A 20,023-nucleotide genomic window follows, 5' to 3' on the forward strand; every position below is an offset into this window, starting at 1 on the left:
TACTTTTAGCAAATGCATTTTGTCTCCTGTAAAAGGGACACTGGGCTCATGTCTGCTGTATCTTTTTCTGAGAATTTGGGGGGGGGGGTTATTCCCAACAATTTAAAATTTACACAATGTGTATTTTAAAGGCTGATTCTGTATAGTCTTCTGATTTTAAATATCTCTCTCTCTTTCTCTCTCTCTCTCTCTCTATATATATATATATATATAGAGAGAGGTTTTATATATATATATATATGTGTGTGTGTATGTATATATATATGTGTATATATGTATGTATATGTATGTGTGTATATATCTGTGTATATGTATATATGTATATATATGTATATATGTGTGTGTTGTAGTTTATTTGATGGTGTTGATGATGTCTACATATATGACCATACACCTCAGTGTATATATATATATATATATATATATTTGTATGTATATATATGTATGTATATATATGTATGTATATGTATGTATATATGTGTATATATATGTATATGTATATGTTTACATATATATGTATGTATGTATATACATAAGGGAAGGGACTTGGACTCATGAATCCAGTATTTCAAAAATTCTGGCTCTGTCACTGTGGTGAGTGTAAATATTATTTAAAACGGATATTTGAACTACCCGTTTTCTGTTTGGTTGTTTGTTTTTCATAACCTCACCAGGTACACGACAGTTTATTGGTCACTGAAAGTTTAGCCTGAGGAGACAAGGCACTGAAATCGCCGCCGACGAATGAAAACTTTCTGATGTTTGACAACTTCTAAAAAAAGAAAGAAAAAAAAAGGGTTTACCATGGGATACCGTGTTGATATCATCAACGGATCAGTCCACTAACGTGCACATCTCCACGCAAAAGCCGCACTCTGTCGCCTGTTGGGGTCCGCGCGGTGAGTGGCACCACCTCCGCCCAGTGCAGGGCAGGCAGAGCGCCGCTGTGGGCAGGACAGACTGAAACTTCTAGTGGCCAGGACAGTAGCCGATGTCATCGACCGCCTGGACGGATGGAAGAGCAAGCAGGCGCCCCTCACATCGTTGTGTTTTTATTTATTTTTCATTTCCTCGTTGTTTTAAAGCCCGATGGCCGAGGCCCGGCGTGAAGATGGGGACGAGGGGGAGCGCGGAGATCTGCAGGACATGCGGAGCAGAAGCCAGGCAACAGGTATGTTGGGGAATGTGACCGGCGGACCCCCTCTCCGTTTCCTGAATCCCTTTTTTCACGGTTTTCAAAATGCTCTCAGCTGAGCATCTGCTGTCAAAATGGAGCAGCGCGGAGGGACAGCAGCGGGTCACGACTGGCTTTGTTTTGTGGTTGACGCTGAATCACATTTGCAGACCCATTTACCAGGAATCATGTCTGCTTTGCATCACCATTCATCACACTGTGCTGTTGTGTTCTTTTAGAAAACTGCATGTGCTTCCCTGCGGTCTCAGACAACGTTTCCATTCATTTCTGTAGTAGGTGATGAGAAATTAGCAGAGGCTTGGACCTGAGTTGAATTGTGAAATCCATCACAGCAAATATCACATTTTTAGGATTTTCTTCTGAGTTTTTTTTCTTTTTTTATCAAAGTTATAGCAGATAATGTGATTTAAGTGCAGATTGATATGAGTCTGTGTCTGCGCTGCCTCAGCTCAGAATATTAACGCAACAGTCACAATAATGGAATACACAAGCTGGCCGAGAGTCTGCTATTTGATTTTCATACCATGTAGAAATGAATGGGAAACAATAGAGGTCTGGAACAGTGGGGAAAAAAAAAAAAACTACTGTAACTACTGTACTGTGTGCATTTGAAAATCGTCAGCAAAAATGTAAAGCCTACATGATTTGCAGGTAGGGAACTAGAACCCGGGGAACGGCCCTTTAACAACTTAGTTTAGTTAACTTTTTACTATCAAAAAAAAAAGGTGGAAACCTGACAATAATAAGTCTACAGCATCTTATCAACCACACAGAGAGGCCTATGTAGATGTACTGAAAGATACACACTTCAAATACATTAGATTGATCTTTTCACATGGATGACTACACACATGGATCAACCTGTTTTGAGCAAAATGAACACTTGAATAAGTTTGTTTGTTTTTTTTAATCTGTGCATTTGAACTTTGATACCTCTGGTGCTCCCTCAGTTGCTGTGAGACACAAAACGGTGAGACTTTAGGTCTTCCAACCATTCTTCTTATCTACAAAAGATGAAGCTGATTGGCATGTTTTGGCCTCCTGGATGGAAGAGACTGTTAATCCAAAAGTGTGTATATATATATCTTTTAAATTGTTTTTTTACAAGAGACAAGATAGGCAAGTGTTTTTGGTTTCATTCTGTTTTATTCATGGTTTCATTCACACCGATGGATATTCAAACAGTGAGAATTGTAGATCGGTCAAGTCACTGATACACACTGACTTGACCAATCTACATTGTTGTGATGCCAATATCAAAATCATCAATCAAATACCTTTTAAAAATCCACAGTGCTCCATGAAGTGAAAGCATCTTTAATACCAACCAGTGGCTTCTCTGTTTGTCATCATCACACACCAACGATTGATTTCTCGACAGAGAAGAAAATCTGTCTGTTGTATTATTACACTAACATCATTTACCTTTTCAGTCAACCATTTAGTGGAAACAGAAACGTAGGCCCAGGCACCTCACACCTCAAAAAAAGGGAAACATCTCTCTTCCTCCTTTCAGTTTTGGCTTGCCTACACATTTGTAATGTCAGTACTAACCCTGTGATTTAATGAACCAAAATTAGGTTTTTGTTTTCAGCCACTGGCCTCACATACAAGCACTGAAGCTGTCTTACATCTGAGATAGAGTTTCCCTCTTTTATGGTTCACAAGAAGGTTCCTCGTCAGTGTAACAGTTTTCTTTGTTCTTTGTTTTTCACACCTGGTGTGCAACCCCCCCCCCAACATACACACACACACACACACACACACCCACAAACCACACCCCGACCCCAACTGCTGCTGCTGGATGGGAATTCCTGTCAGTGTCTCTGTGTGGACAGGCTGCTGTGTCATGAACAAGCTGCTGTCTGTACTTGATGCAATTTTATAGTATGATACATTCCATCACAACTGATTCGCACTGGCCATATTTCGGGCAGCTTCCGCCACGAATGACTCGTCTGCATTGGAACCATCTAATCTTCTCTGACTAAAAGGTCCAAATCAGCTGCTGACATAGTGTCAGCGACATGACACCATCATCTGTCAGCCTCGCTCTGTCTTGTTTTTCAAGAGTGAGGTCAAATCTGTTTGGGCCAGTCCTCTGTTGACAACAGAGCTTTCTGTGGATTTTAACACAAGTCATGCTTTTTGCAGTTGACATCTTGACTTCGTTCACTGTATCAAACTTCTTCCTCTAAAACCCATAAATGTGGTGTTTATCGCAGCATGTTCAAGATATCAAGCTAAATGCAACAGACTAATATGCATAGTTTAGTCAGGAAACTCACCCATGCCTGTTGAAAAATGCCGAAGCTGGAAACAGACCCTTTGAGTTAAGCCCTTTATGAGACTCTATCTGTTTATCTGACTAGGGGTCTGCGTCTTAATTAGTGTGAAGTTCTGGCTGGCGTGGTAAGTCGCACAGAGGCGGGTTGTTTGTCTTTCTTTCCTTTTGTTGCCAGCCATTTCACCAGCTGCTCTGTGACTGCTGCCGCTGTGCTGAGTAATGTCAGCATGTGTTCAAGTGAGAGTGCGGCTGTGAAGGGAGACCAGTCCTGCTGACTTCAGCAGCTTTCTCGTGTATTTGCTAGGGGGTGTTTTCAGGTGTTGAGGGCCTACAAATAACCAAAAGATATTCACTGGTTTGGAATATAATTCAATCTGGCAGGGGTTTCCATTTTCTCAAACTTATTGCTCTCAGTTGAATGTTTGACGGTTTATCGGGCCTTTAAATGGTAAATAATATGATAGAGAGAAATAGTTCTTCCAAGACTACACAGCTGGTGAGTCTATTACCATTTGCACAGGCAGGGGGTTCTATAAATGTAATTTCAAATAATCTGTATGTCTTTTTAGGTACAACAGTGTTGATTCGGCGGTGAGTTGGTTGGTTCGCCACTTTGGTCCTGACTGAAATTTCTCAACGGCTATCGGAATGAGATGCCATGAAATCTGGTACAAATATTCATGGTCCCCAGAGGATGAGCACCGATCACTTTGGTGATCTTCTGAGTTTTCATCTAGTGCCACCAGCTGGCTGAGATTTTTTGTTCAGGTTGAAATGGCTTTTAGCAACTGTGGGATGAATTGTTGTGTCGTTCGTGTTCCCCACAGGCTAAGTTGATATAAGCGTGGCTATCCCCTGATATTCCATCTGGCGCCATCATCAGGTCAAAATTTGAATTTGTCCAGCACCTGCAAAACTAATGACATTCTCCTCCGCCTCAGCTGTATCTTTGCCTTTAATGGCAATTGGCAAATGTTAACATGCTAACATGCTAAACTAAGATGGTGACCATGGTAAACTGTTTATCTGCTAAACATCAGCATGATAGAACTCTCTTTGTGAGCATGTTAGCATGCTGACATTAGCATGTAGCTCAGAGCAGCTCTCACAGAGACATCTGCCAGTAAACTCTTAGTATTAAGTGGAGGCTAAATGGCATGGATAGCTCTATGCCATGACACACTATGACATTTAGTATTTTTTAATTGGATATGTTAGTCTCTGAATGGTTTTAATGTATGTCACAGCCAATTAAGAATTTCGATTTTGTCTATTTTAAGTGTCCCATAATGCTTGATTCATACGGTAGATAAATGTTGATACCAGATGAAATCAATTCCAGGGGTGAATCACATACTTTCTTTGAAAGGGACTGAGGGATGGATCATCTGGAACTGCCCTTAACTGACATATATTCACCTAAATAAATCGGATATAACCTGTCACCCCTGGTTTTCCCACAGGCTATACTGGGATCAAATCTAGGGCCGTTTTGACCCTGAATTGAAATGTCCAGTAAGGTTCATATCTTGGATGTCAGCAAAGCCGGTACTTACCATCTCTAATGTATCACCAAAGGGAATAAATTTCCACCCTGAAAGCAATACAAAGAGATGAATGCTAATAATACCAACACACATTACAGCTATTTTAAATTCCCTAAACAAATTAACTGTTAGTTGTCAAAGTGATTTTTGTATTCTGTTACCATTTTTTTTAAGCACTACATGGCCTTATATTAGATGACGTATCTGAAATGCTTGGAATTTATAAACCAGGAAGACTCTTCAGGTGCTCTGGGAGCCTTTTATTTGTTACAAACTGCAGAACGAAAACCTTTGCTGAAGCAGCATTTTTAATCTCCTTTGCTCCAAAAACCTAAATGATCTCTTAATATTTTGTAGGTTTTAATCATTAGCCATCTATCATCACACTGGTGATATTCTTTGAATTTATTTTCTTTGTTTGATCCAGCATTTTCTTTTATTTTGTGTGCAATAATCTCCTTTGATTGGTAGTTTTTCTAATTATTTTCATTTTTTGCGAGTCACTTATCTGCAAAGTAATTTCAGCTGCCTTAACCAGGATGAAAGATGATATATGTAAAAGGTTTGATTAGTTTATTGATAGTACCAGTTACATTTTCAGGGAAACAAATAGGCTGCGACTTCATGACTTAGTTAATGTACAACATCGCTGAGACTCAGATTAATTATTATACTATAAATACTGTTAGAGTTGAATGCCACAGAGCGATGTGAATATCCCTGTGACCTTTTACCCTGTAGGAAAAAAAGATATTGACGGTGCAGTGTCGTGTGGCACAACTGCCACTTCCTGAATGACCACATTCCAGTTAATCAGATTGGCCACGTAAACACGGGAGAGCTGAGATATCAGAGGGCCCTCCCTCTCTTTTCTGTTGTCTGTGGGTGTGTGACTGCTAGCTTCAAGTTCTTTGAAAAACACTCACACGGTGGACCGGGAGGGAGGCTCTTTATGGAAAGATCCTGCCAGATTTTGTGTTTAACTCATCAGCAGGTAGGGGCATTGTTGTGTGCTATCACCACAGAGACATGTTGTTTTCAGGGTTACAGCACATCACCTCCACACGGGCAGACTCCACATCTACAAGGAAGTGGCGATGCTTTAAAATAACAGAGCTTCAAGCTGTCTCTTAGAGACTGGCAGTTGCTCAAAGATTTCTTTCTCATTAAGTGAAAGAACAGCGGCTTCTTTTTCACATGTTGTTAAAGTGTAACCTGAGGCACTAGCACTGTGGCACTAGCAGATAACAAGTAACAGGTGTGACAGGTGGATTTGACTGCCAACCGGGCCAGAGGAATTCACAACAATGCTGACATCAACCACTGCCTCTAATAGTTTTTTCTTCAGTATTCTTCTAAAGAGTTTACTCTGAAATATGAAAACGACCTCTTATTAGATTAGATTGCTTGCATTACTGATATTGCTCCTTAGCCCACCTGTTAAATGATGTACTGTGATTGGAAATCTCCCGTTGGCCATTTACCACTTGTTGTTTGAGTAAGGCATGAAATATGTCTAAAGGAGTGCTGGGAACCTGTTACTTTCATTTTAGCCACAGTACGTTTCGTATGGGAAAGAAAATCATTATAGAATCTGTCATTTTAATACTGATTTACTTTTTAACAGATATAATATAGTATATCCCTGACAACAGCCCTATTCCCAATCTTTAGGACATTATATTATATATAATATTAGTTGTAGAATCATATTGACACAACACAGTGTCAATCTGTTGACCATACTGTCTCCATTTTAGGACTGCTGCTTTTGGAGATTTTTATGACAATGTTCAGTTCAGTTATATCGCTAAATGTTTAATTGTTCAGTTCTGATAATCGGCTGTTATTGTCTGTATATCATCCAGCTACTGTTAATATCAATTTATCTTTCTCTTTTCTGTAAATGAATTAGGAGATATTAAATGAACATTCACGAAAATTAAAAATGAGGGACAGCACAGATTTCAAATCGTCATTCATGCAGTTCTCAGGGGAAGAAATGAAAATAACATGCATCAGTTGTGTAATCAATGCTTCTTCGGAAATTTAGATGTTAAATCACCAACGCACTTATAGACCGGTTCATCCAGACGGAATTGTTGATCCTGCTGGTTACAATGGCTGTGACTCAAAGTGACTCAAACTCCTCTTACAAATGAAGAATGGGGCTCATAATCAAAATGCGCCCTTGCTCAAATCCATATCCTCGCCACAGTCTCACATGGTATAGTACGACCAGTAGCTCAATGTGGCTAATGTTAGCACACCATTTAACAAAAGTTAAAAGCTCTGACTCTCAGCTTTAGCTTTAAGGTGTTTACATCTTACAAAAATCAACATTATTGCTTTCATATATATAATTTATATACATTCACCCAGTTTTAGAAGCCCCAAATCTATAGGACTTCTTAATATAAATTTTAAGACATTATGTTTAATATTTGGGTGTAAATCCTTTGTAAGTTTAGAACCCACAGACAACAGCAGACATTTGATGTCATGCCACAATGACAATTTTCACTCAGTATGGACAGGAACACCTTCACACAACCCTAAAAAGTCAGTACTTTGACCTTCATATCCGATATGCCTGAGCAGAGGGCAGAAACAAATGAACCGTGTCACTGTCCTGCTCCCAACGCATTAGGGACGGGCAATACAATATGTACCATAAGATTTGTGATGGGTGGCTCTCAATGACAAAAAGTCACTTTATTTACAGAAGACAAGACAACATGTCTTTTGCTTAGACAACATAATAAAGATCACTCACCAAACTCTACATGCAGAGATTTGCCAATCTGTTTATGCCTTGGTAGCTATCTCTTTAATATTTCTGTGTGTATTAGGTCATTGTGGGCGGTCATTGAGCGGGACTGTTTTTATGGTAATATTTGATTTTAGTATGAGCATTGCATCAATGAAATGAGCTTTTGCGATTTGTCAGGCATGTCCCATCTGTCCACTCTGTCCCTAAACAGGTTCTCAGTTAGATTTTCTATAAAATTTACTGTTTCATGATATGTCAATAGCGCACTACAACATTACATAAACCGTGGTAGGGGATTTTTCAAAATCTTTTCTGCTACACATCACTTATGAAATTTTTATTTCTCTATTGTCTTCTGCAGATCATCTCGAAAGAACCAAGCCAGAGCATTTACACGCCAGGTATGGTATTTCTTTTTTTTAGCTGAGGTTTTCTGTATTTGTTCCTTAAATTGTGGATCCAGTAGCAGTTGTTTAGGTTCACCTAAACACCACCTGTAGCTGGAAAACAGGGCACTGTCCCTTTAACAGTTAGATCTGCTGATGATGAGGTTGTGAATGGACCAAACAATGAACTGATCCATCCTCACTGACTGACAGAGAGAAGGTCAACATGAGGATGAACACAACATTTTTTTTTTTTTTAGTTGTTTACAGTCATTAGGGAAACTAATGTATCCCTAGCTGACCTTAGTAGACCCCAGAGAGATCAGGCAAATCACTTTAAAACACGGTTTATGATAGGTTACACAGGATGTATTTGGCCTTAGGATCTGTGTGTTTACAACTTCACTAATCAATTAAATTAACCACGTGGAACCAAGAGGAGGTTGGAGAATGTTGGTCTTTTCCCCCAGACAGTTTACATCAACCCTCCTGCAGTCAGTTCTTAAGTAGGATGTATATGCCAGGAGCCGGATATGTGTTAATGATGAGCCTGCATCCTCTGTTTTATGGCAGCAGCGGTGAAGAGACAGTTGGCACAGATTAGAGTATCACATTAGTTTGATCTCTGCACCGTTCAAAGAGAAAGGAAAAAGAAAGGGGGAATCTTAATGTGATCATGGAGCTGGTATGAAGTGATGATACTAAAGGATTGGAAAAGAATAGATCTACACTACTTTGGGAGGAAAACAGCCCGAGGACAACAAAGAGGAGATTTCAAAAGTGGGTGGTTCCTGTCTGGGGATGATGTTATGTAGAATAATTGTAGTTTTAATGATGATCGTATGTTCCATGTTTACCTGGAAGTGGTAGTATTTACTGGATATCCTGCTCTTGTAAGTTACAGTAGGTGGATCTGATCATGACCAGGATTTGTGGGGATGTTATTCATCCCTTATGTAATACTGAAAGTCTTCATCTTTTGCAATATGGAAGTATGTTGTGTGATATAAACCTGTGGCGGTGGTTCAGTTTTCTGTAACCTACATAAAATAGTTTTGCGCTGAATAACCAATACTTTGTTGAATAGTAAAGCAGAAGCGAACAAATATCAGACTAAAGACTAAAGTCTTCTTGCTCTTCCTCTAACCAAACCATAACAATCTGAACGAGGACTTTTACTTGATTTGAGCTCCTTCCCCATACTTTAAGCTATAAACTTCATTCAGGCCATTTCTACTGTTCATCGTGTATACTGATAATTTCTTTACACCCTTAACATGTTTAAAAGATTCATCTCTGTTTTTCCTGCTCTTTTTCTTTCAAATGACTCCATCTGCTTACATTCACATGTGCCACTTCTGCTCTACGTTTACATCTTAGTAAGCAAAAAACTGCCCCTTCAGCAACTATACTGCACATTAAAATCCACTATATAGCATAGCTTACTGGATCATATTAGGAAATTTGTAGACATTTTAAAATCTCAATTATAAAAGTCATGTCTGTAATTTGGCCTCTTTTTTGATAATTTTAACTTGTTTTTCCTGTTAATTTTATTATCCTTTTATTCTAATTTTATTCTATTCTTTTCCCATCTCTGCACACCTCTTAGCCCTTTTTTATCGCTCTATGTTTGTCATTTTCCTCCATTTTTCTTTTTTGTTTAAAGTTACGTATTATTTCAAATCTTGTATCGCTGCATAAGTTGGCATCAACAATATACAGTAGCTGCCTAGAGCATATTGTATTGAGATTCCTCTTAAACAACTGAGTCACCACAAAGGAATGAACGCACTCTTGCCTCTATGTGACACCACATGTCACACCTCAGGGATAAATTGGTTTCCTGTTCTGCTCCATTTTTTCAGTCAAGGACCTCTGTCTTCTATACGAGCCGCTATCAAACGAAGTAAGTTTGGCAAAAGTAAGCATCAGTGACATTTTGAAATCAGCTACATAAAGGGTTTATTGCTTTTAAAAAGAGCTTTTTGTTGAAAATACTATACTTTATATGGGAGAGTCATTTGACATATTCACTAATAACTTGCCCCATCAAAGTATAGTTTGACCAAATGTTAGCAGCAATTTTTTGTGACGTTTTTTTTTAATCGACAATTTTTATATTCCATTTTGTTCTCCATAAATTTGATAAATGCATGATGGCTTCCTGAAAGTGAAATCTACATGTTTTCCAATCAGAAATGTAGAAAAGCAGTAAGGTAATGTTTTAGAACATGTGCCATTTGCCAATGTAAATTCAATTGCTATGCAGGTAAAGTTTATCACTTTTATTTTCCTTCCTTCAGCAAGAACAAACTCTCAGTGTGAACATGCCAGAGACAGAAGGTAATGTAAAATAAAGTTTCCATCAGTCCCTGTTCATGTTTACTTATTGAGTTTATTAATGTCATTGATGCCATCTGAAATAGACAAATTATCTAATTTGTGGACAGCAAGGCAAAGAAAAGTAATCAATAAGAAAAAAAACTTGCTTGAGGTGGGTTGGAAGTGGATGTGTAGACGTATTTGGGTTGTCTTTCAGGCCTTCATGGTGTCTTTGTGGTTTGTCTTTCAGGCGACCAGAGATCACCATCGTCTCAGCAGAACCTCTAGCCAGTAACAACTGGTTCCAAGGAACCTCTGTGGTTTTCCCGCCTCTTCCTCAGTCAGGCTGGTCTCCAGGCATCCAGGCTGTCCCCCAGGTAGGCTTCATCTGATTAAGAGTGTTTGAATTCACGTGTTTGTTTTACATCAATGACCCGTGCCTGGTTCTTTATATAAACCAGTACACGGAGGGTTGACTAGGGGTATGGGCTCTGTGTTGTCAAAGACTATTCCTTCCCAAATAATGAACATGTTAACGAAAAATAAAAAACTGAGCACAAAAAGTTAGCACGTCATAAGTTTTAAGAATTTAAAAGTACACAGGTCAAAAGTCAAAGTTCCCCAGATATGGTTCCCTCCTCAAAATAGTTTGGAATGGAAAGTTTTTTTTTATCGTTTACATTTTCCATTTTGTATTTATTCAGTTAAGTGTTCTAAATAATCTTTTTTTTTTTTTTTCCAAACATCAAGGTCCAAAGACTCTTTCAAAGCCTCTCTCCACACTGCCGTGTATATTATTTTGGTGGAAAGATTTCTTCGACAAAAAGTAGTCACATTTAAACATATTGAATATATAAAAATACTGGAATACAGCCATAAAATATACAGTACTCACTGTGTGCAAGGTTTTATTGTAAGTGGAGAATGTTTACGCACCGCGTATTAGAAATTCTTGGGGGGAAAAACTGAGGATATTACCTCAGTAACCTCAGTAGTGTTAAGTAAACTATAATTGTATACACAGTAAATTACTAAAATATCCTAACACATTAACTGGTGCCATAAGTGGAAATGCTATAGTATGTGGGAAAATAATGCGTGTGTGTGTGTGTGTATGTGAACGCCTCTCTTTTCCATGACTCAGCCCCCACCATCCTATGACCAGGTGATTCATGAGAAGACCCAGGAGGAGCACATTGTCAAGCCCACTGCAGCCCCCCGCCGGACCACCTGCACTACCACAAGTGCCACACAGACTGACCCTGTGAGGGAACATACCACCACCACTGTCCCACAGTGCAGTGCCACTCCACAGTCAGCTGGGCAAAGATCTGCTGGTGAGCCACAAGAGAATTACTGTTGGTGGTGTGAATGTGTCAGTTTCACATTTCAATCTATTCAAGCTCTAGACATGATGTTTGTTTACATTCGTTTCCAGGTACAAAACCACAAAAACCACCAAGACCATCACTGCCAAAACCAGTTGACAGAGAACCGGTCGCTGAAACTGTTACTCCTACTGACGGGACGGTGGGAACAAATACTATAGCATCCACAAACACTAAGGACCAAAGCGGCTCTAAATCTGATGTAAAGCAACCCAACCAAGCAGATCCCACTCACGTGTGCACCAGATCTGTTACTGTACATTGGGATATTCCTGAAAATCATCTCTCTGCCCCTGCTGAAACTCCTCCTTCTTCTTCAAGCTTAGAACCCAGTCAACGGCCCGTTCCACTTCCTCGTACAAAATCCCGGAAGCAGGCAATTGCAGAGGAGGTCGAAGTTCAATCTTTGGTCAAGCTCAGTGAAAATTGTGACACTGTTCACTCGGATCCAGAGGAGGTATCCCCAAATAAGTATTTAAAGGAATTATTAGAGGTCTTTAGTGCAGGAGACCAGTGCCAGGAGAACGGTGACATCGTTAACCAATCAGACGAGGCCACTCAAGGTGAAGATGCTGTTGGCGAGATGAGCACCAACCACAGTCAACGTAATATTCGGGCCAGGATCCAGGCCTTCGAGAGCCAGGCAAGTGCCGAGGAGGGAAATGTGGTTGACCCAGCTAAACCAGAACCTCGACCAAGGAAGGCCGCCAAACCTCCAGTTGCTGCTAAACCTTCTGTAGCTCTTAAACCTCAGTTTAACCACAGTACAGATGATGACAATCAAAATTTCTCCTCCACAAATGTGCCCCAAGACCATACGGCAGACCCCAGACCTCAGCCCGCTAAAAAACCTGTGGGACTGTCTATAAAAGAGGAGCTAGAGACTTTACACAACAAGGGGGCCATCCCAAACAGATCACATCATGTATTGACCAGAGCCAACAACATCTATGAAGAGGAAACTTTTGTACCTCCAGTGAAGCCTTTTAAGGAGCCTCTTAAACCCAACCTAAACATAAACAACCACAACTCAGCCTCCATGATCAGTGAGAACGAGTATGTGAACAGTCCATCAAGTAAGTATAAGTAAGTTGTGTGAGATAAAATGTACTGCTCTGTTGGAAATTCCTAATGAATAATAATTTATTGATTAATCCTTTGTTTTATCATAATAATGAACCTTTCTTTATAGAGCACCGTTCAAAACAATGTTACAAAGGGCTGTGTATCAATCGAAGCAAACAATTGCCAAAAAAATCTCAAGGGGGAAGCAGGAGAAACAAAAATTATAGGTAAAATCCAGTCTGTGTTGCCTATAAATTGTCAAAAAATAATGATAAACGGCCATTATCTGAGTCTAAAGACTCTGAGCAACAGTCAAAAAACCCACAGGCATTTGATTAACAGTGTTAAGAAATGGAGAAAAGCAAGTAAATCCTCAGTGTGTTTTAACCAGCAAATACTTGGTCATCCAAAGAATAGTTTTGAAATATTCCTAGTTGATTTCTCTCCAAGTGAATATCCATACCACTGTCATGTCTGTGCAATAAGCAGAGAGCTGGTACCAGGCGGCAATTAGCTTAGCCTAGCGTAAAGAGACAGAGCCAGGGTAGCTTTTGGAACGACCCTCGCAGTCCCCCTGACCTGAACATCATTGAAACTCTGTGGGTAGATCTTAAGCATGCTGTTCAGGCAAGACAGCATAAAAATATCCCAGAACTTCAAGTGATCGAGTGGACGAGTGGGTGAAAACTCCGAAATCAAGAGCAGAAAGACTCTTCGCTGGCTACCAAAAGTATATCAGCAAAAGGAGGGGTTACCAAGTACTGACTTAGTAGGGTGCCACTGTTTAATTTCTTTGCTATTTGTTAAGTTCAAGAAAGATTAACATTTTTGCATCAATGTTTGAAGAAAGGCGCATCTTTAATGCCCTGGTTGCTGCAGGGGTTGTGTTTACTTCTTTGCACTTCAAAAATCAACAAAACATGTAATTTTCCTGGAAATGCCCAAACTCTCGCATACAGCTGTGAATACTATATAATATATATAAAGTCCAGTGTCTCTTTGTTCAGATCACATCCCAGTCAAGCCCCAGCGTAATGTGGACAGCAATGGAGGCTCTTTCACCAGGCAAATTGTAACAAGGAGACCAACCACCATCAAGGTCCCCAGCAAAACTGGTTCATGTGAGTTCAGTAAACTTTACATGATTATTGAAATGATATCTAATTTCTGTGTGCATTGTGGTATTAACTTGCATATGTCTGTTTTCAGTATGTTATGGTAAAGACAGATCTCTTTTCAGTCTCAGATAATTTTCAGGACAGTCCTCCACCCCTCCCTGTTCAGAAGCCTGTAGGCTCCCTAAACACCTCAGTCCACCACAAGCAAGGCCCGACACCCATCCTCCCCCTTCAGGTAAGATTTCCATCACGCAGTGCAGTTACAAACCCGTCAACTTCTCAAACAGTACCTCAACCCAGAAGAGTTAAAGCTTTCCACAAAATTAAGGTTAGTCTTTGTAGACCTGTAAATACATCAGCAAGGGGATTTTTTTTGTTATTCTTTACCCTTTCAGCCTTTACTCAACACAGTATTTTTTTGAGTCTAATTAAAATGTTTTGTGCTGTTAGTGTATATCTACTTACAAATTTTTTCTTGCCTGTCAGCTGAGGACCTTACCTGATCTCTGCTTTCCACAAACAAATAAACTATTGTAGCCCAATGAACACATTGCCTTCAGCTTTGGCAGAATGCTTCGTTTTGTTGCATGGTTACTGTGGTTTCAAGTACTGCAGACTGTTGGCTGAATCTGTTTTAGTGCTAATAAAAACACACAATCTTCTGCAGGAGTCCCTCCAATTTGGGCCAGAGCCATCGCTACCACCTCGGTAAGTGAGGGGACAAAAATCCTCCTAAGCTGAAAATGTTGGCACACTTTGTAAAGATGCTACTCTATTCACCCTGACGATGGTGTTGCACTTCAGGAGGCCCAGTACAACCAAAACCCTCCCACATCGCCCACCTCCAGCCAAAACAGGACCGGGAAGACCTCCCCCACCCAGCCTTCAGGCCACAGGTCGATCCCTTTCAGCATCACGGGAGACTTCACCCAAACCCCAGGCACAGAAGCCCCACAGGAAAGGACCTGTCTTACCTCCAAGGCCCAACCCAGGCCACCGTCTCTACAACAAATACACTGTAAGAGAGAGCCCACTGCACACCTGTAATCATGTTTGAAATACAACACGATGAGCACGTTTTTATTTTTTTGTTTTCCTCCACCAGCTCGAACTTCCCCATGGAATTGCAGCCTTTGACTACAATGGGAACAATATAGGAGAGCTGTCATTTCAGGTGGCTAAACTGGTTTTAGTGACTTACACATTGCCTCTGCATAAAAGTGCATTACTTCCCACAGTACGTTTTCAAGTCCCAATTCCACAACCCCTCTTGAACAACTGGAATCTAATACCTTTGTTGGCTCTGTCAATAGAAAAATGAAGTGCTTCTGCTGCTAGAGGAGATTGACCATAATACATTTGAGTGCCAGGTTGGAGACACCAGAGGCAGAGTCCACAAGTCTCGCATGAAGGTCATAACTCCTCTTGCCTCAAACTTGTCCCCACCACAGGTATCCTGTCCTTCATTCATGAGTAGAATCATCGCTCTGATACTTGAGCCTTACTTGCTCCTGTGCTTCCAGTGGAGTCTAATACATTAACCTTTAAGTCTTTGTTCTCTCTCTACAGGGTGCCAGACCAAGTCCCTCAGGTGGAGACGGTTATGGGCAAAAGGTGCAGGCCATACATGACTTCATCCCAGGTGAAACATCCTTTTTTTGCCACTAGTAATGACCGGGATTGTGCAATAAGACTAAAATGAGATGGTATGTTAAAAGAATACATTGACATTTTGGGAAATACCCCTATTTGCTTTCTCGCCGAGAATTAGATGAGAAGATTGATACCACTCTCGTGTCTGCAGAGGGAAACCCGTACATGGATTCAACGAACAACATAGTCTGCCCCTATTAGTGAGCTTTAAAGGTGCTTGCAGGAGTATTTTTGAACTTCGGAGAGAACCAGCCTAGCGTTGTCACTGTGCTTCCAGTCTTTATGCTGGAGCCAGTAGGCAAGCAGAAAGACCTGGCACTGTCTAAGATTTCAAAAAATAACGGCAAAGTGAATAAATGTATTTCCCTGAATGTTGAACTATTCCTTTAGTGCATGTTCATTTTAAAAACTGTAGATACTGGCTGTCTGCAGACAATCCAAATAAGTGTAACAGAAATGTACTCAAATCATTTGGAAGTTTTGTGTAAATTTGGATTACTTTTGATACCAGTACACAGCTGATGTGTATTTTCTTCACAAAGAGGGTCCAGGAGAGCTTGGTCTGAGAGCAGGAGACGTTGTGACCATGGTGGAGCAGGTGGACAGTGACTGGTACAGAGGCACTTGTAGGGGATCTTCTGGTTTCTTTCCCATCAATCATGTCAAAGTCCTGGTAAGTTTCAACTATTGAAATTCTTGGAAAGCATTGATCACCTCTTTGGTAACAGCAAGGCCTGTAATTTAGAAATGTATATGATGGTTAAATTAAAATTCAATTTTCTATATAGTCAGATTCACCAAAAACCCTCCCTGAAAGGAAACCGAAGCCACCATCTGCAAAAATCAGGTAAATTGTTTTTTAAAATCATAAAAATCTTTGCACTGGCCTTCACAAACTCACCTGAACTAACCTGATGTTTGAAATGTTGTGTCCTGTGAAGTGGTCCACGATGCGTGGCGAGGTTTGACTTCGAGGGCGAGCACAGTGATGAACTGTCGTTCTCCGAGGGGGATGTGATCCAGCTGAAGGAGTACATTGGACAGGACTGGGCTCGGGGACAGCACGGCGTCTTAATTGGAATTTTCCCTCTAAACTTTGTGGAGGTGATTGAAGATCTGCCTCCACCTCCAAGTCAGCAGCAGACGCATGCACAGCGCAGCGGCATAGCACTGCCTGGTACGATTGCCCGAAAGCACCAGAACTAAGTCAATTTATTCTTTTCATTTTGTGCTGATCTGCTCACAACGAGCAAGTGAGTTGAATTGTACTTGGGTTTTTTAATGTCTTAAATGGGAATACAAAAGAGCGGCTGTATCCTTCAGTGAGGAGCCTCTCTCCATTCTTTTCCTTTGTGTTGGCTGGCATTTCCCTCTGTGGCATGTCAGGAATCCGTGCTTCTGTTTCTGTTTCATTAAATAGCTGTTTACAAAAGGTCTGTAAACAGTGAACTTGACGCCCCGGCACACTCTTGCAACCATTTCTGTACCCAAGAGTTCAGAAATGCAGTTTAGATGTCATGACCTGAAGTTCCCCCTTCTTCTAAAATGTTTTCATTTATTTGGATTTTTCATACATTATTCATTCAGTTTCCTCTAGAAATTAAGAATTGTTTATAAAGTCACCAATACTATCCAAACTATAACTGAAATAAAAATCTCACAACTTTGTTTGTATCATGTACCAGATTACATAATTCCTTCCTGGAAATTTCTAGAGAAGACTTGTACAGACCTGTAAATACAGTGTTAGCCTTCCACTGAATTCTACATGCTGCCAGGAATTACATTCGGGTAGAGAAACAATGAATCTTTTATTTATTTAGTTAGTTAACTGGCCTAGTAGTAGTTAAAAGTGTAATAGTGCTGGGATCAGTATAAAAGAGCGTAGCTTTTTAACTGTAGAATGTTAATTTTTCCTCAGTTTGCTAAAATCCTCCAGTTATACAGAGGATTTTCATGCAACATTAATGATAACTAGCACAAAATGTGACCATAGATTTGATTCTTTTATTTGTTCCTGATTGGATTTGATATGCTTTTCATCTTTAATAACCTAGACATCTTCCCCCCTCCCCCACAGGCATGGTAGCTTCTCCAAGCGCAAAACCTGAAGTTGCCAAACCTGCTCAGGTAACCAATATTCATATAAGCAGTAGCATCAATAGGGAAAGATGTTGGTTTTGGCAGCAGACCCTATGAGTTATGTTTAAAAAAAAAAGAAAACAGATAAAGGTCCCTTCTCTTGTCCTGTTCATTTTGTAGGCGTCTCAGCCCAATAATGTGGACTGGGTGGTGGCTCTGTACGACTATGCCGGGAAGTCAGAAGACGACCTGTCCTTTCAGCAGGGCGACTGTATCCTGATCACCCAGCATTTGAACACTGAGTGGAGCTGCGGCAGGCTCAACGGGAGGGAAGGCATGTTCCCCAGGGCTTTTGTTGAGAGCACCGCAGGTATGAGGTTCTCACAGTGTTGCTCTGTCGATATTGTGAACTGACTGCCGTCACTGAACTCCTCATTTGGGGTGGTAATGAAGACAAATATATAAAGAGAGCATCAGTGAGTGTCTTATTGTGCTGCCATGCAGTTGGTACAGACAATGTGTAATGGGTGAGGTGTTAATTTGTTATTGATGTTAAGGTAAACTTCAGTTATTAATGTATACTTAATTTAACATTAAATTCATAGCATTTCACAGTGATATGGAATATTATTGGAATTACGGCTGCAACTAACAATTGTTTTCATTGTTGATTAGTCTGCTGGTTATTTTGACGATGAATCATATTGGCCTATAAAATGACACCGAATGGTGAAAACTGTCCATTGCAATTTTCAAAATCTCAAAGTGACACGTTCACATTGCTTACTATGTTTATCAACAGTTTACATTTTCATTACCAAAAAAAAACAAAAAACAAAACAGCGAATACAAAAACCTGAGAATGTGGGAGGAAGTATTGTTCAGCATTTGTACATGAAAAGTAACTTAGACGATTAATCAGTTGTTACAATAGCTTTAGAATAATTTGCTGTCTGTCAGTTAATCGACTCACTGTTTCAGCTGTAGGAGAGTTTTACAAGGTGACCATCATTATTATTCATTAATTCACTGACTGGTACTATATACGCCTTCCTCAGCAGGACGGCAGTCATCTGGTAGCCAGCAGAACAAAGCTGCCGGTGGTGGGAGAGCCAGGGCTCTGTATAACTTCACATCGGACTGCGACGAGGAGCTCTCTCTGCAGGTACACTGATTGATTGATTTATTTTGTTCCTATCATGAATACGTTTCACAAATTGTCAGGGAAAACATTTTCATTAGAAAGTCTCGCCGTTCAGACAACCCCTCATTTCTTCCTCTTTCACAGATTGGGGATATTATAACCAACCTGGAGTCCGTGGATGAAGAATGGTTCCTGGGTGAATTAAGGGGGAAACGGGCCCTGGTCCCTAAAAACTATGTTCAAGTAATGGGACAATGACACGTGGCATTCAGTCCCAAAAAAAACACGACAAAAGGGACACTGGTGGATGACCAGAACTGGAATTAGATCTGAGGACGGATGCTTTCAGCAGTGGACGTCTGAAGTGAACAACCTTTTAACTAAAATACAGTATTTCATTTCCAAGTAACATTACTGAATAATTTATCATGGTTATAAATACATATTCGAGAAAAGATGGCTGGCAATGTAAATACCCTAGATTTTGATTTACAATCTGACCGCATTTGTTCTCTTCACCACTTGCGCCATCTAGTGGCTTGTGTAATTTTCCTACCCTTAAAATTTGTTCACTTTACAGTATCTCCATTGCATATTGTACAAAATGTGGTTAATACCTGAAGATGTGCCCTACTTTTTCCTTCATAACCTGGTCTATTGATTACATGGAAATATTCCAAAAAGTTCAAACTACTTCAGTGAAATAAAAATACCAGATTATCATTGCAAACTCAGAAGCCCTGTGTAGTTTTACTGCTTTTTTTCATTCCTGCAGGAAATGTATTCTAATTCTTGATAGGCACCAGCTTTCTCTCAATTGACTAAATGTTGGAAACTACTAGCGTGCCAACCTCTAGTGCAAAGTGGGGAGTTGCATACAGTTAAGGCTCCACATTTATACTGGCTGTTCCCTAAAACACCAAATTGAGAATAGCTAGCATTGATTGTACTCACATGGGACCATTATTTCAGAAAAAAAAACAAAACCTTGCAGTTTAGTGCTGTGCGAGTACAAAACTGAGAACTCTAGCCCATAAGTCTTAACAGTCTCAAACTAAAC

At 40.1% G+C, this 20,023-nt stretch overlaps 1 protein-coding gene across 6 annotated transcripts; it reads left to right on the forward strand.

The window, feature by feature from the left end:
* Positions 1-908: 908 nt before the first annotated feature.
* Positions 909-19,699, forward strand: sh3d19 (SH3 domain containing 19). 6 transcript variants are annotated; one of them, XM_040147336.1, is made up of 21 exons: positions 909-1,171; positions 8,164-8,203; positions 10,057-10,112; positions 10,495-10,534; positions 10,764-10,890; positions 11,679-11,850; positions 11,952-12,977; positions 13,974-14,087; positions 14,207-14,319; positions 14,752-14,792; positions 14,889-15,102; positions 15,190-15,258; positions 15,398-15,535; positions 15,654-15,726; positions 16,280-16,410; positions 16,526-16,584; positions 16,679-16,914; positions 17,818-17,867; positions 18,000-18,189; positions 18,878-18,984; positions 19,108-19,699. In XM_040147336.1, exons 1-21 carry the CDS (start codon positions 1,090-1,092, stop codon positions 19,219-19,221), a joined length of 3,192 nt encoding a protein of 1,063 aa, XP_040003270.1. In that variant the 5' UTR covers positions 909-1,089; the 3' UTR covers positions 19,222-19,699. The 6 variants fall into 6 exon arrangements, with proteins under 6 accessions (XP_040003270.1, XP_040003268.1, XP_040003267.1 ...); XM_040147334.1 differs by having other exon boundaries at positions 911-1,171; positions 11,658-11,850; positions 18,881-18,984; XM_040147333.1 differs by having other exon boundaries at positions 912-1,171; positions 11,658-11,850.
* The last annotated feature ends 324 nt before the right edge of the window (positions 19,700-20,023 follow it).

The sequence above is a fragment of the Xiphias gladius genome, chromosome 15 (genome assembly GCF_016859285.1).
Source record: "Xiphias gladius isolate SHS-SW01 ecotype Sanya breed wild chromosome 15, ASM1685928v1, whole genome shotgun sequence".
Classification (NCBI taxonomy): Eukaryota; Metazoa; Chordata; class Actinopteri; order Istiophoriformes; family Xiphiidae; genus Xiphias; species Xiphias gladius.

Coding starts and splice junctions, on each gene's coding strand:
- sh3d19 (XM_040147333.1), top strand. CDS start 1,090: ATGGCCGAGGCCCGGCGTGAAGATGGGGACGAGGGGGAGCGCGGAGAT. Junction 14,320..14,751: donor CACCCATCCTCCCCCTTCAG/GTAAGATTTCCA, acceptor AATCTTCTGCAG/GAGTCCCTCCAATTTGGGCC. Junction 15,103..15,189: donor GTCTCTACAACAAATACACT/GTAAGAGAGAGC, acceptor TTCCTCCACCAG/CTCGAACTTCCCCATGGAAT.